Source organism: Triplophysa rosa, linkage group LG8 (genome assembly GCF_024868665.1).
Source record: "Triplophysa rosa linkage group LG8, Trosa_1v2, whole genome shotgun sequence".
Classification (NCBI taxonomy): domain Eukaryota; kingdom Metazoa; phylum Chordata; class Actinopteri; order Cypriniformes; family Nemacheilidae; genus Triplophysa; species Triplophysa rosa.
The window spans coordinates 22556905-22574212 of NC_079897.1; the positions used below are offsets into that span (position 1 = coordinate 22556905).

Below are 17308 nucleotides of genomic sequence, written 5' to 3' on the forward strand. Positions count from 1 at the left end.
ACAACAGAATGAATTTATGAGTGCACAGTGTCAGGTTGGGTGTTGTTTTGACAGTCTATTCACTCCACCAATGCTGCAGTATGTGCATTCCTTCTGCAGCTCTCTCTCTCTCGTCTTTTACTCTATTGTTACACCTATAAGCTTTCGTGTTACGGTTGCCCCTAGCAGTAATTTGAGTGACGGCACCTAATCCCACCCCTTATGTCGTTCGCCCCACCTCCCTGTGAGTGTGAACAGTTTATTTAGCCTAACAGTCAATCCTGCATGGGCAAAAAGGCAAAATCTGGAATGTATTAAAGTCTGTTTTATGCAATATGTTCGAGATTTCAGTTGCCCTAGCAACAGCGAATGAGATGACTTGTTTTCTCTAGCCAAAAAGAAAAGTGATTACATCTCGATATAATGCACTGATCTAAAAACAATAATGATTTTATGGATCAGCCTATAGTTATTCAGACCACAGAGTTGCATTACAAAATCAAAAGGCAAATCTAAGTACAATCAAACACTTCTATGTGGGTGGGAAAGGATAAAATCAATTCGTCCTCCTCCAAGAATCGCATTTAGAAAGACGCAAAACTGACACAGATGACAAACAAACACGACTCTCTGAAGCAAACGTCTAATCAGTTGCAGGATCTCTCTCAGCCAATCAATCAACAGTCCTCTGGGACTCCGCCCACAGAGTCTAGACAGCCAGACCTTTGCTGCTCCGCTGCATTCTGCAGCGGTGCGCACCAATGGGGTCAGTGAGGTCAAGTCTAGCATGAGCTTAATCTAGACACATGTTCTCCAGGGGTTTACAAATGACAGGATTTTTGAGTGCAAGAGGATTTGTTGGTAAAAAGCTTTTAATAAACAAATTTTTTTTTTTACGTGAAATTTAATGTGTTTATTTGCATACCGACATATGCTGTTAAGTGATGGTTCACCCATGTTTTGGGTGGTTGCTAGACGTGCATTGCTAGATAGTTTCTAGGCCACCCCATCCCATATCTCCACGATTTTCTGATTCACACATATGATGCCTCAGGTCACTTCTTCAATGCAAGCATATGGGATTGTGCACCCATTCTTACACCTGGTCTGCACCACAACTAATGCATGAGGGGTTTTGCCCAGATTCCAATTACATGGTGTTAAGGATTTGAACAAACCCCTTCATGCTAAGTATGAGCAATAATAATTGTGATTCTTGCTAACTAATGACTGATTGGTACATCCGAGATGAACTACACTGATTGTCACAGCTGAACTGATGGCTGTCCTTAGTGAGGGGCGATTAAGCCAAGCAGAGATGCAGTAAATAATTAGAGTCCTGAAAGTTTGTGTCCTCTAGAGGAGCTAATGTCAAAGTCAAGCTGCAGTGCAAAAGAGAGAGGAAGAGAGAGAATTAACAGAGACAGCAAATGAAAGAGAGAGAGAGAGAGAGGATGGTGCAGAGTGCTGCAGTGTCCTGTATCAGAACAGAGATCAGCTTTTAAGCTTAAGGGAGACAGAAACATTAGAGAACTTGGGATCTACACTACAGCTCAGACCGCCGGATGGATTTCTAATTGAGCAACACGCTAGAGTCAAATCCATTGATTATAAGATAAAAACACAAGAGTTTGTGAAGGTAAAGCTAAAAGTTGAGAAAATTCTAGAAAACACTAATGTACTCTAAAGCAGAATCCGTGGAATGAGAATTTTGGAATGGCACATCTGTTGCCCTTTTGATTTTTAAATGGCTCCATTCGATCTTAATTTTAAATGTTTAAGTTGCTTTTTGTAAGAATGCTTTTTTATAAAAAAGGCATCTTGAGACAAACCAATATATCGATAGAGGGGTCATATGACACGGCTAAAACGAATATTATTGTTTGTTTTAAATGTAATGCAGTGTGTAAACATGATTTAAGGTTCAAAAACGCTGTATTTTCCACATACCGTGCATGTTTGTATCGTCTCTTTGCCCCGCCTCTCTGAAACGCGCGGATTTTTTACAAAGCTCATCGCTCTGAAAAGCGAGGTGTGCTATGATTGGCCAGTTAACCAGTGCGTAGTGATTGGTCGAATACTGCAAGCGTGTGACGGAAATGTAACGCCTCTAACCATATTTGGAACATCAGGTTCCAAAGCAATTGTGCTGACAGGTACACCCACCTTACTTACGTATACATTTGGGAGGTCTTAGTCAAATCATACCACAAACTTTACTTCGTTTACTTTACGAAGAAAAAACAGACTAGAAGCTTTTCTATGACTGATAGCATATCAATGGTGGCTTCAATTCACTCCTGATCAATTTACAAGTATTTGGCGGTTGTATTATTGACAGGTAAAAGCCTAAACCTTAAGTATGATGAGCCAATTTTTTCTTATGTATTTACAAGAAAAAGAACATAGTCTTTATATTCAGAACAATATGGTAGTTTCAAAGCTGAATAAAAAATGTATGAGAATTACAAGTCAAAGCTCTAAAACAGACAATTAATCGTCATAATCGCAATGATTTATCAGACAATTAATCGTCAGCCAAATTTCATAATCGTGACAGCCCTGGTTGTTCGGCTACCTACATTCTTCAAAATATCTTCTCTTGTGTTCTGCAGAAGAAAGTAAGTCATACAGGTTTGAAATGATGCGAGTAAATAATAACGGAATGTTTATTTGTGGGTGAACTATCTGTTTAAGATGTGTCAGGGCAAGTTATTTTCATCTTAGACATCTCAAACATTCATTTTAGACTGGGACTAGCTTTAAGTATTGTCTGTGAAACCGGCAATTAGTGTGCAAATGCCTTAAAACTCAATCTACATACTGTACACAGTGGGTTTGCTGTACTTCATGATGCCATAATTAAGATACAGTTCCACACAACCGATTTACAACTAAAAGAAACAGACTCATTTGTGTCAGAAACGTTGAATATGTAATAACAGCACAAGCTGAGCAGTAGCAAGCATCTCAATCTCTGCCACGCCGGGACCTCAGTTCCCCTCATGCCCTAGCGTGCTTCCATCTGTCTCCCACCACAGGATGCCAACCAGGGACCCCGGCCCTATAAGACCATCTCTACCATATGCCTCTTCTGAGATAATCCGTAGGGATCGGTTTTAGGACTGAGAGAGACCGTCCCTTCTAATCTGAATCGAGTCATCAGAAACTCACTGTTATGCATCTACAACATATGTGTGTATTACACTGATGTATGCAAAATATGTGTAGTTGTGTCACAAGGGCCGTTTAATAATGAAGGTAAGTCTTAAACACACAGGTGGTATGACCTTTTCCATAGGCCAATCCATAAATGTCCGGCTGTGACAGGCTCTACTTTTGGCTCCTGTGTCGTCCCTTCTCATCTCAGTACATTCTAAGGGGGTGCAAGTAATTTTAAGACCCTCCTGGGGGTCTTATCTGAAGCGCCTACTTCCACTGATCTTAGCCCAGTTCTGCATGATCTCAAATAATGACAGACAGCAGGGTTTGGAGAACAACAGCTGATCCCGGTTCAGCATGTGTGCGGTTCCTACCCCAAGCCCTTATGCCACCTGACGTTTCAGTGCCAGAGGCCAGATGATGTGCTTCGCAGCAAGACAGGAAGCTTGGCGTACGATGACTCCGCGTCAGACAGACGGCTCTCAGCGAGACAGGAAGCTTTCTTCCCACAAGCAGTGAGTGTTCCGGTCTGAAGTGGGCTGCTGTCCCAGCTCTCAGCCTCAAATCACTCACACACCAAAAGGATAATGCTGAATATACTGTGCTTTACGCTACAATATTGCATTTTAATCAAAATGCTACAGAATGGAAGTCAAAGATACAGGAAAACCCAGACAGAGCCATATAGCACCTATCGCCAATCAATTAGAGATGATTTGCATTGGGCAATAACGATGCATGCTTTCCAGCTAAAAGAAGTGATGGCATTGGCTAGTGGTGTCAGCCTCAAAATCTTGTCCATATATATGGCCAATATGAGGTGGCTAATTCATATGAATTCGTACGTTGCGAAACGGACAAAAACGTTTGTGGTCTAGAAAAACGCAATACTGAAGCCCCACCCCTAACCCCGCCCCTAAACCCAACATCACTGATGTGAAAGCAAATTGTGCTAAAATGTACAAATTCATACTAATTAGCCAAAATTAGCCACCTCGTAAAATAGTTACGTTTTTGCAGCGAGATTGTGTCGATAAGGCATTTTGTCAAATATTTGTGTAAAATAACTCCGTATTCAATATACAAAATCCCGATTTTTATAGAATTCATTCCATATCTACTTTTACGGCATGTACAGACTCAAACCTCTGCATATACTTTTGTATCATTATGTAAATTTGCTAACTTTTGTGACCATTTTTCTTCTGCTTCAATGTGTACTTAAAACAGTCCATTGCAAATATGAAATATCCTAAAGACCTTCAAAAACAGAGACCTCAATATTAGTTCTCGCTCTCTTTTATTACACAAACCTTGTTCTAAGAGCTACACTTTCTGTCCACTTGAAGGTGGTGAGCGTGTTTTTGTAAAAGAGCTATTTTTTCTGAATTAAATACTACAACCCAAATGTCTGAGACGACAGCACTCTGCACAGAAAAACAGGTCTTCTGATGCACCGTATGTCCTATTAAGCTTCTGTCACACTTTGTACCGATTTATCATTCTTTAGCCCCCGAGCTGCACGCGCCTCCACGACTCACTGTTACACTTGGCCCGATGCCACCATAGATCCATTAGCCGACACTCTGACACACCTCGCTGTCTGCCTGCAGCGGATGACGTCACAGCTGGGACCCGAGCTCATTTTTCAAGAGTGGAAAGTGTCCTGCGCTGACAAACGTCATTCAGGTGGGCCACAGAATAACTTATGTTCATGAACACAGAACTGCCAGGGAACATATGACATAGATAAAAGCAAGTAAGAGGCAATGAGTGGAGATAAAAGTGAATTAAGTGTAAGTTGGGCAGCTCTGAGAGACTCTCTCTCTGGGAATGCAGGACACATTTACGTCTGCGTCTCTCAAGTGGGCCAGAACCCGCAGAGCACAGGAAAGAGCACAGAGAGTGGAGACTAAAACTGGGCTGAACAACTAGTCACGACAGCCACTGGCAGCACACTCAGTCCAAGTCTGGACAGAGTCAGCTGACAGCTCACACACACACACGCACACGCACACGCAGTCAGAGGACACGAACACACACGCATGCAGTCTGGTTCTACGTCTAGCGTGTATAAAATATTAAAACCCAATTCAATAAAGCCTAGATAACGAGACATGTAATGCTTTGTAAATGACTGCTACTATAAGACATTCAGGTGTTACGCAGGGTTATAGAAAACATGTTCATGTCTTGACACGTTGTTACGCACATTAACATCTTTTGTTTGCACTTCCGGGATGCAAATGGAACATCATAACCGCAAAACAAAACGCTTCGTGAACATCCGAAACGATATGAAATGATGGTCTGCTCACAAAATCTGCCAGAAAACTTCAGAACGGACTATCCGTCAAGTTCAAGTCCAAGTGATATAACAAACTACTGTGCAATAAATAAATGAATATATTAACAAAAAGTCAAAAAGCCGTCGTGTGTTAACGGAGAAATCTAAAACAATACGAATGGCGTACAAATATAAGAATTAAAGCATCAGTCGTGTAAGCAAATTGAAAAAATAAGCATAAAAAGTATTAATGGAGCCTTTATACAAACAACATTTTCGGTATTTATTTAGTAGCCAACTTTTGTTAAATAATTTATATTTCCAAAAATATTTTAAATATTTATTGTTCATAACAAAATGTATTAATTCGCCGTTCGGAAAATTAAGAATACAGTTGAGCCTGATTATCAGATGAAGAACTGGGTTACGTCAACGGTCCCGTTAAAACATCCTGCGGTCTCCGTTAACGCACGAACATTTTTCCATTTTTTGTTAATATACATTCTTTTTTAAAGTCTAACGTTACATGGACTATTCTATAGACTTAAACTTGATCCCACGCAATGGCCTGATCATTAGTTGTTGTGCTGGGTATGAAGTCCCTACAACTTTTCTGCCCCAGACTAAAGCCGCTGCGCTCATCTTTCTATCCGCGGGGCAACTGGCACAGCTGGCATCATTACCCACCCATCTGATGCCATCTGCATTAAACGACAGAGATATGTAGAGAATATCGGTTCCTTACCCGTTACGAGAGGAATCAGGAAATGGCAATGTGAATTTACGGAGAGCACGAGTCTGAGCCGTGACGGCTGGTGATCCGGTGAAGATGACCTGGATTTCACCGCCAGTCTCGACGGCGTAAAAATAATCAGGCGCACAGAGACGACTGAAGCCAGCGGCAATGAGAGACGACTGTGGAGGACAGAGGACGGGGTTTCAAAATAAGAGTCCCAGCTAACGAAAAACAAGAACGAAACAAAACAAGAGTCTCGGAGTAAGTTAAAAAGTACATTGACTTTGTAGTGTTTTGTACAATTTAAATTAGCTTGATTCTCTTTTGGCAAATGGTTTTAATATTTATTTGATGCGTAATGTGCCTTTTATAAATGTAACGATATTTTATTTTTCCATAGAACAGCATTCATTTTTTATCAGTTATTTCTATCACTGTAAAGCTCAGAATACTGTATTATTTAAAGTCATTTTATAGTTGTTTATTTACCGTGAACCTCTAATCTTGAAGCCTGACAAGTAACAGGGGAAGTACAGGTATGTGTAGTATTCCTATACTGCCCCCTACTGGAATTAAGGTAACTTGAAGGCTGAAATCTGTTCACTCATTGAAACGACAATGGATCCATATTGTACTTTTAAATACACACCTGAATATGCGGTACGATTACGAATCTAAATGTGTAAGGATTCACCTCAAAATAAGAAATGACAAATTAAAGTTGTTGTTTTTTTCAGTAAGGTGGCTCTTATGTCTAGTGGGCTTGATGTTTTGTTGCGGTCGCGATTAAAGAAGTAGTTTTTGCTGCAATAGCAATTAAATGACCATATTTATAATTAAGCTCCAATTCTCACTATCTTATTGCATTATTGTCATGGTACGATGTTATAGTTTTTCCCAGCAGACCTCATGACCCAATAAAAACAATTTATTCTCCATTAAATTATGACGTCAATTTACTATAAAAATTCCAACCATATTACCAGATATTGCCTCTACACAACACCTGTCATTTTTTTATATTTGTACGTCCCCGCCCCAAATATTGTACAGTTTGCAAACGGAGGTCTTAAAGGTTATATAAATAAAATAAAAAAGTTTGTTGTGATGTAAAAAAAGACTTAATATTCTGTACTACTTGAAGACTAATCAAAATAAGCAACTGACCATTAACTCATTTATACAAAATTTGTACAGTTTTCAATGCTTGAAACACCACTGAAACACACAAGATGCATTTTAAAAAAGTAAATTAAAAATGTAAAATAGATATGTATTCAATTGTGTCTTAGACCTTTGAACCCCTCTGTATAATCATAATGTTGTCTTTCCATCTGAACCACTGCCATGGTGTTAGGTCTATTACTTACTACATCTTTAAACAAACAATATTCATGGGAAACATAACGACTCCATAACTCATACATTTCTTTAAATTCAGTCATTCAGCTTTATTTTACCTCTAGGTGGCACAAGGCCCAAATGTACAACACTCTCCATCTCAGTCCATGGGAGAAGTGTGGAGTCTGCTATGCGAGTCCCATTAAATCCAGATTCTGCAAATCCAGACTCACCTCGAATTCTACTGTGCAAAACTGAGTCTTAGGAATACAGCTCAAGGTTCATGACTCTACAACTAGAACCTGAGCCGAGCGGGATTCTAGATTTGTGGGGTCTGGCTGTGGAACTTGGGCTTGTCAAGGAAACACAAACATATTAGATACAGTGTAAGAGTGTCTCTTTATCCTCCAGAGACATTTAAAGCTCAGAGCAACCCCAGATTTCAAGCCTCCTTCTCAGCGTCCAATCACAGTCTTCCTAAAGCAAACTGAAAAGCGCTTCACCGAAGGGGCCAACCGCCAGGTCCCATCTTTATGTTCGGTCCGATCCGGCTCATCCAATAAATAAATGCAGAGACCTTCTCACGGCACCCATGACTTACAACGTTGCTTTAAGTGGAGGATCAGTGAGTGAATAATGGGGCACCATAAGATTCCTTTCGTGTCCAAGTTTACAAGTCTGTGCTGGTGTGTTTCTGGGGCATCATTCTGCTGTGCTGCTTTTGTGTGGTTTCCATTGCCTCTGCTAATGTGGCCGTGCCTGACCCAACATCTTCAGCCTGGCCTGGTCGATCACGTCCAGCAGGTTCTTTGCATCTACGGCGAGTGCGTGAGCAGCTGTTAGCATCTGTTTCTTATAGTCTTGCTGCAGGCTGGTCATGACGTACTGTTGGGCTAACTTCATCTTATTTATCAGCTCAGCCAAGTCAGAATTTAGAAGCTTCTGAGCCATTTCAATCTGAAAACAAGAGCAACCATTAAATGCGCTGGCACTAAGCATGTGGGTTGAATGCCGAACAGAATGAATTGAAAGTGCTTTAGTTGAAATTGTAAAATTGCTGAATATTAAGGCAGCAAACAGGATGCAGAATTTGGGATGCAAATTTTACAGTAAGAAAAATAAGAAGCATGCATCAATGCAATGTTTTATCAGTCAAAACAGACTTTCATGAAGCTTATAAAAATGTAAAATTCATCAAGTGTCAAGCTGTATTTATTTTTATGAATGGTTTTACCTCTCTGTGTGTGTGAGCAGGCAGTGAGGGTATCGTCTCATCCACAGTAGCCAGCAGCGTCCTTAGAGCTAATCCCACATCCTAAACACATTATAATATAAAGTACATAAAAACAAGAAAACAGGAGAACTGTTAATCTTTAAGATCATCAAAGACACTTTCAGTAATAAACATCTAAAGTATTGGTCATGGCGTACCTTCACCATGGGCACGTAATCCTCAGGAGGAGCCGGCTGGATTTTACTGGACATCTCAATCACTGCCTTCACAAGACCTGTCACGTTTTCATAAACCTTATCATTGGACCGATCTAAGTTTGCTGTTGGGGGAGGGTTGATTTCCTGAGGCTGAATCTAAACAAATACACAGTAACAAATGATGAAATTATGTATTATTATTTCATAAAAATATAAAAACACAGAGGTTCTGGCTCCTATATATTAATAAGGATTTCGAATATTAAAACAGCTTTGTTGTTACTGAATCTATGTTACTGGACTAAATGATTATGAAATGAACAACTTTGTGTTATGGGACAGATGACACATGTTTGACACTAGGTGGCAGAGCAAGCAACTACTGGAGACAAATCACTGCTCACAACCAGGGTTGCCAGGTCTACATAACAAAACTAACCCAATGGCATTTAAAAACTCACCCATGGATCGCATCCCAAACTCCAAAACTCAAAATTAGGGCTATCAGGCGATTAATCGCATCCAGAATAAAACTTTGTGTTACATAATATATGTCGGTGTACTGTGCGTACTAATTTTGTGTTTATAAACACATACACATGCATACTTTAAGGAAAATATAAAAATTAATAAACATAACTTACAATTTCAATTATTGGTAAACATAAATAAATCCATGTAAATATATTCTAAATATACATATTGTAAACACATACTTTTCTGGATCTGATTAATAGTGATTATTCGTTTGACAGCCCTACTCAAAATATGTCACTCTCATACCTAAATGACGTATTTTACAGTCACTGTTGTGCATTACATAGTCGGAAAAATTATAATGTTAGTTAATAGTGCCCCAGAACTGTTTACTTGCCTACATTCTTCCAAATATCTTGTTTTGTGTTCAACAGAACAAAGAACATTTACAAAGCCATTTTTCCTACTAAGGTAGTCAAAGTGGCCAAGAACTGTTTGGTTACAAGCATTCTTCCAAATATCTTTCTCTGTGTTCATCAGAACAAAGAAGTTTATACAGATTTGGAACAGCTCGAGGGTGAGTACATGAAGACAGAAGTTTCATTTTTGGGTGAAATGTCCCTTTAAGTTCAAGATAATACCTGAATAAATGTAAATATTTTAAAGTTTTGTTTCATGTCCCAGAAGGTTGCCATTAGGGTAAAGTTTCAAACAGACTTAGCAACCAAGCAGTCTCAAATCTACCATCATTCCCATCCCATAGTGCACACTAGATGGAGCGACAAGCGCAACAGCTAGAATGACACCTGATCTCAACCTAAACAGAGAACATGCGCAGGAAATCTATGCAATGCATTTCAGTTCAGTTTAGTGAATAATTAGGTTATGATTTAAAATGATATGGCTGAGTAATGACATAGCAACTAGTTGAAGATGGCACAAACACAGACGGAGACATGACACAGAGTCTACAGGTGGTCTTACCCTCCAGGGCTACCAGTGCAAAAAGTGCAACAGAAGACACACAGTGCACAGAAAGTGTAAAGAGAAAGAAAGAGAAAAAAGTAAAAGGGATTAATAAAACAGAACTTTACATATTCATGCTGCAACAAAAGAAAAAGTGAAAACCACTCGATGTGTTTAAGTTGCTTGTGGAAAGTGTTGCAAGAGTTCAGTGTTGCTATTTTATGAAATGTGGATTTTCTACCCAGCACAAACACACCCATTGGTCAAACTTCTAAAAAGCTATAAAAAAGTGCAATTGAAATGGCAAAGCAGACTAGAATTATGCGAACATTGTTTCCAATTATATTTTCCATTCTGTGCGGCATTTCTGCTTATGGTTACGAGACCCCCTGCGTTCTGACCCACAGCGTCAGGAAAAAGCACTGGAATGGAAACTACTGGGTTCACGATGTTCATCTGGTTTATGGGAGACCCTGCAGAGCAATTGTGTGCGAACGTGTGTGAGGGGGTTTCAGGAATGAAGATGATTTTAATGAGGCTTGGCAAACAGCATCTGTTGGCATGTATGCTGCTCCTGAAGGCGACCCATGAGTACAGATGCTGATCTTACACGGTTCTGTGTGTGTGTGTACCTGGTAAACCCTAAGGTATGGTAAGATGGCAATATCCAAAATCCTTGTCCTTGTGGGGACATTTTTTGGTGCCCATGAGGAAACAAGCTTATAAATCATACAGAATTAACTTTTTTGAAAATCTAAAGGAGCAGAAAGTTTTGTGTGATTGTTAGGTTTAGGGGTAGGGAATATGAAATACAGTTTGTACAGTATAAAAACCACTGTGTCTAAGGAATGTCCCCATAAAACATAGAAACCCAACATGTCTGTGTGTGTATTTGAGGGGAGTATAAATATTATGCGGTTGAAAAACAGCAAACAGTGATTATTGTAAATTTGCACTGGCACAATTCACATCCAAACAGAAGAATTTTCTGTGTATGTGTGATAAACATTAATTACTGAGTGCAAATTGCAATAAAAATTTGGCTTTTGCGAGTAAACGGTTCTTAGGAACTTTTTTAGGTACTGCAACCTAATATACTGATGAAATCAAATTGAAAGAATGATAAACTTGTTAATGTAAAAAGCAATCGCAATTTAACTTTAAGATATGCAAACCGTTTAGTCAAAAACTCAATGTTCTGATGCAAAAATTATGATTCAACTTCATGTTATTTTCTCCAGTGTGGAGATGAAATACTGACTAGTACACGTAAGCCAGACTCGGTTTCTCATGAGACTTTGAGATAGTGTGGTGGTTCCGATACCTTCACGCCTTCATTGTAGCTGTCTGTAGGGTTCGGGCCAGGGACTCCTGCAGGGTGGCTTGGAGCTCCGGGTCGAGGAGGCTTTTTAGGAGGAGCTGGATGCTCTGAAGATGGCAAGAAGTTTTTTCTTTATATAAATGCATCATTGCAAAGCTAAATTATTTCACTAGAGACATTAGATATCTAATAACATCAAATTTATACTGAATAGAAAAAAAAATTAAAAAAATTAAAAACAAAACTGACCCGCTTTCCCAACCGGTTGGTATATGTGCTGGTTTCCAGTCTGCAAACAGAAAACAGAGTCAAAACATACTGTAGTCAGTTAAAAACATGCAGGAGTCAAGACAGACTGTGCCATGTGTGTTGTTGTGGTCTGGGTGGAGAACAGCCTGAATGCCTGGCATGCCAACCCACACACACACACACACGCACACACACACACACACACATGTGCCTAAACCACAGAGAATCAAAGAGGACAGCCCAATGGGACAGCAGAGACATTCTAAACCACTGCTGCAGACAAACAAAATAAAGCACAGCTGAAGACTTCTGCTCTTATGAGATCAGCTTCATCCGTGTGTGACACAACCGCAAAAAACTGCATTAGATCCGTGAGCATTACTAAAGTCACGGTAACTTACTGCCAAATGTGACATGTTATGTGTGGATAAATGTTCCTTGGTTGGTGCAGAACTGAGCAGAGCTGGCTCTTTGTTAACATTAGTAGTGGCTGAGAGCAGATCAGATTGGGTTTCCACACAAAAGAGACATTGTTATCGCTCTCTCATTTATGCACTGGATTCGCTAATAGATATCCAGCCAAAATGGCCATTATACCTTGGATACAGATGGTAAAACAAAGATAAACACATATTATGGACATGCATTACTGAAGTCGTGAGATGCATGACATGCCATATATAAAGTGAGGTCCAAAAATCTGAGAACACTTGTGAAAATATTAGTATTTTGCATTTTTTTTATTTATCTTTCCTTTCTCTAAATTAGTCTATCAGCAAAACAAATTGAGTACATTGAAACAAAACTAGAAAAAATAGAAATTCTCACTTGCCACATGGTTCTGGAGTGCAAAACCTGTTGATCCATTTTCACAGAATCCCAGAATTTATAAAAAAAAGTGCTTCTGATCTTCAATAAAATCAAACCTTTGCCTTATTTGATTTGTGATCTAGTACTAGTTCAGAACCTTAAATCTTTATTTTATTTTAAAAATTATATTTATTTCAAATACATGTTTATAAAGCATTTTTATTTATTTTATATTTTTATTTTAAACACATCTATTTATTTTATTTACTCATTTTATTTTATTATATTTTATTTTACTTACTTTATTTATTTTTATTAATTTATTTCCAGCTTATTTTATATTCACTGTGTGTGTGAATTCAACTGTATCTATAGACCAAAACAGTCCCTCTCTTCAGCACTGTACTGTCCCCACTGTCCCACTGTCCCACTGCCATAAATCATATTATATTATATATTATTATATATATATATTATACTGGAAAGCAGCTATTTAAAAGGATCCAATCAGCTGAATATCTCCCACTCTTAGTTCTTATTACAAAAGCAAGGGGCAACTTCGACAGACAATGAAAATCAAAACTATTTGCTAAGGCTCAAACAAAAATATTGAATATGACTGATGTTGCACAAGCTTTATATTTTCATTGTGCGTTATCCTTCTAAAGAAACAGAAAGGACAAAAACCCACCGGTCCATGGTGACTTCCATCATCACGCTCGAGGCTTCCTCTGGAACTTCTCCCATCAGGCTTCTGTCACACACACAGAGACAATGTCAACCTTATGTCTAACACATCTGTCAGACAGCTCCATCATCACTCACTCTCAATCATCACAGCAGTGTTTCCCAAGTATCGAGTTATAATTCATATTAAATGTATAATGAATATTAATGTTTCCTAGAATTATACGTAAAAAGCCATATCAAAAACGGTACTGCTGAAACCTGCCCATTGCACGTGAGCTTTTGAAACAATTTATGTCTGTTCCTCCACACAACTTTGGATACACTAAAACAAATGGACATCTCCGGCAAGTATCTTCTGAACTTCTGTTTATACAGTTCCTTTCTAAATGTTACAGTAACGTCACAAGAATATCTTCCAATGTAAAAAAAACAACTTTTTCTTTTTCTGATGCTTTCCCGCTATAGTATAATGCAATGTAAGTCGCTTTGGATAAAAGCATCTGCCAAATGCGTAAATGTAAATGTAATGTAAATGATGAACTGACTCGACTCAAATCCGATCTGACCCTCATGTATACTATCTGGTTTTTTCAGCATTTAAGTGAAGCCCCAAAACCATACACATATCAACAAACACAATCCAGTGACTGACAGAAAGCCACAGAACTTCACATACAACTTCTTTTGATTTTGAAAATATTTTGAGGCCATGTCAGAACAAGAATGTATAAAGATACAGTAAAAATCGATGCTGCCTCATCCAGCCCTACTGAGTACACACTTCAACTCATCCATCATCTTAACCCAAACGTCAATATTCCCTCTCCTCCCGAGTTTACTGTACCAGTTTTCCGAAGCAGGATTTGAAGACCTGCATCTTCCCAGTCCGTTCCTCTGTGCGCTTCTCTCTGGTGTTTCTTAAACATTGAGCGCAGTGCAGAGAGGATCTCCATTAAGCAAGCGTGTGTGTGGGTGAGAGATAACTCAACAGTGTGTGTGTGCCGAGTGACTCCTGCTTCTGAGATATGTGTGCGTACATACTGACTCACTCACAGCGAACGAGCCTGAACTCCGCAAAGCCAAGCCCTTTTCTGCTCTACTCCCCTCTCTCTCTCTCTCTCTCTCTCTTTCTTCCGCTTTATCATTTCCCTGCTCCCCCCCAACCCCCACCCTTTGGTTTTTCTCTCATGTGCATTTGCGCACGAGAAGAGATGAAAACTTCCCGTGATCGGTACTTTAACTTTCAGTAGACGCAGGTCAGGTCGGGTTCACCCGTCTTACGCCTCACTGGGAACAAGACCTTTCATTACAGAGGAATTCCTGGAAAATTGCACCTGTATCAAACAGCCTTGATGAAAAATCATTAAAGCTGAAGTTCAACAGAAAAACGAATGTTATTTGCTTCGGCTTCGGCTTCCCATTTTAGTTGGTACAGGAAGCTGCGAGAGGCTTTCTGGAAGATCGACTCAACATAATAACACAGTGTAGAAGCAAATGATGGAGGCCGTAAGCCAAAACTTGGAATACAACGAACTCACGCAAAGACTCACATGCGTATGCAGACATAGATCAGTGTCCAAAACACAATCCCACAATTTTGCTGTAGGTACACAATGCCACGACAACGCAACATTACGTGCAATAAAACCCCCATAAATGAGTTTGAATGTAGATTAGTCTGGTGTGCGAACTCAACTTCTGGAAACATTTCAAACGACCGGCCTTGAAAATAGACATGATTTGTGAGGTCCGCTCGCAACCGTTTACAAATGCAGCGGGAAACCGCGACTGGTGGAAACAACAGTTTGGACTATCGTGTTTTTGCTGCAGCTATACATAAACATCACGATGACTCATGATGAACAAGAAGAAGAAAAAGTGGACAGGGAAGGAAAGAGGAGAGGAAAAAAGAGGTGGAGGGATCAGTACCAGTAGCCTCTCCTCCTGCTCCAACCAGCGCTGATCGTCCTCCATCTGCTGCTGCTGCAGTAATAACTGCTCCTCCATCAGCTGAGACAGACCTCCCCGCACAGCCACTCCATCCTGACAAACACACAAATATCTGGATGTTTTACCCTCTGGACGGCTTTGGAACAGATTCCACTTTCAGGAATCATCATGCAGATTTCTCTCTTTTCTAACCTCCATGCCAGGACTCCACATGTGATCCTGAGCGGCCCAGCGATGGTTCCAGCTGTCGTGGGGGTCAAGTCCCGTCCCTGCGGCCTGGGGAGGGTACATCCCACCGGGCACGGGGAGCAAGCCACGTGGATCCGAGTGCCCTGCCATCTAAAGCACAGCAACGTAAGTCAAACTAACATTTTTGAACATTCCAATATGACACGAATCCAACAATCCTACCTGATAATGATTGTGCTGGCCGATGTGCTGAGGACTTGGGTAAAACCCCTCGCTGGATCTGGGACTCGGGTAACCTGGTCGACTGGGCTGTAACCACACACAAAACTCGGTTGTTATACTAGTACACGTGTTGACCGGTTTGCAGGTTAGCGGATGCTGTTAAAATCAGTCCACCTGACGCACACAAAATCCTCGTGCGTTTTGTGTGGATAAAGATTTCAGGCTGTCAAGGGGGAAAACCAAAATCGCCAAACAAAATGCAAGCGGTTAGTTAAACATTAACACAAACGCACTTATCGCCGTTACTGGAGTTATACATGAGAGAGGAGGGTATTAGATATTAGAGGGATCGGGATTGGAGAACGTATGCTGATTGGCGAGAGGCAGTCCTCATCTGATTGGTTGGGTACTCGGCTGTGGGCGGAAAAACTGATCTACCTTATAAACTCTTTCATAGAGAGAGTCGACTGACCACAGCTCCAGATGAGCAGAGGAGAAAAAAGGAAGAGGAGACAAGAAGGTGATAACATACAGTAACACATACCATACGTACAGAACGGAGGGAGAGGGGGCAGTTCAGTTTATTCTAAATAAAATCTTAGAGCAAATCAATCCCACAGAGATGTGACGTTTTTTAAAAAAGCAAAACAAAAACTTGTGCATTTTCTTGGTGAAGTGGAATTGTTGGGGTTTTAAAACGGTCCGATATAGAAGTGGAGATGCACACAACCATACAGCACATCTGCAGGGAAAACCTTACTTTCAATGTGTGTTAAGATCAGGCATGTCTCACGGCATATTTAGTCAGCATGCATTGAGAAAGCAACATGCGATTTTCCACACTGGACTGTTATCTGGAAAATAACATCATAATTTACAGCTTTAACCTGTTTACCCTAAAAACGTTCGAGATCATGACTAAAATGTAGGACTTTTTAATAACTGGAGTGAATGGCTTCACTCAGAGTAAAGACACAGCAGTTAAAGGGATAGTTCACCCAAAAATAAAAATTCTGTTATCATTTATTCACCCTCATGTCATTCAAAACCTGTATATGACGCTTTCTTCTGTGCAACACAAAAGAAGATATTTTGAGAAATGTTTGAGTGATTTCATGTCCATAATATGGACTTCAATGGGGGACAGTGTCACTGGGTCACTAAGGCCATGTTCACACTTGACTTCTCACACTTGAAGAAAAAGTTGACAATGGTGCTTCATAAGTAAAAAAAACCATGCTCGCAGCGTTGTAGTTACAAATAGTAGCCGGCAATATTCAAAGTTAGCATTTGTGCACGAAGGCAGGCAGGCTTCGTGGGCAGCGTAACGGAAGTCTATTTGAATTATAAACAGAGAGTGTCTTTGCAATAACTAATCACATATTTAAAAACTATAATACTAATTTCTCGTTAGAAATGCAATCGGAAGTTATCGAAAGTGAAAATTAAACTTGCATTTATACAAAACTATGCTCCAACGGGCGTTTCGGCCGCCATT

The 17308-nt window shown here is 39.9% G+C and overlaps 2 protein-coding genes across 7 annotated transcripts in view; both read right to left on the reverse strand.

Moving 5' to 3' along the window:
* The window catches only part of ldlrad4b (low density lipoprotein receptor class A domain containing 4b), a 42361-nt gene extending 35993 nt beyond the window's left edge, over positions 1-6368 (reverse strand). Inside the window, exon 1 of one of the 2 annotated variants that reach the window (XM_057340219.1) lies at positions 6174-6368. The gene's annotated coding sequence lies outside the window, so the exon portion shown is untranslated. The remainder of the gene's footprint in view (positions 1-6173) is intronic. The other variant, XM_057340218.1, reaches the window with a different exon arrangement.
* Positions 6369-7077: 709 nt separating this feature from the next.
* ptk2ab (protein tyrosine kinase 2ab) overlaps positions 7078-17308 on the reverse strand; it is a 50960-nt gene continuing 40729 nt past the window's right edge. For all 5 annotated transcript variants that reach the window (XM_057340217.1, XM_057340215.1, XM_057340214.1 and 2 more), the window contains 9 exons: positions 15811-15897; positions 15592-15738; positions 15379-15492; positions 13451-13513; positions 11950-11989; positions 11704-11807; positions 8937-9092; positions 8740-8820; positions 7078-8462 (listed from right to left, as the gene is read on the reverse strand). In XM_057340217.1, coding sequence (XP_057196200.1) covers positions 8250-8462; positions 8740-8820; positions 8937-9092; positions 11704-11807; positions 11950-11989; positions 13451-13513; positions 15379-15492; positions 15592-15738; positions 15811-15897 — 1005 coding nt within the window. In that variant the 3' untranslated portion in view covers positions 7078-8249. The remainder of the gene's footprint in view (positions 8463-8739; positions 8821-8936; positions 9093-11703; positions 11808-11949; positions 11990-13450; positions 13514-15378; positions 15493-15591; positions 15739-15810; positions 15898-17308) is intronic.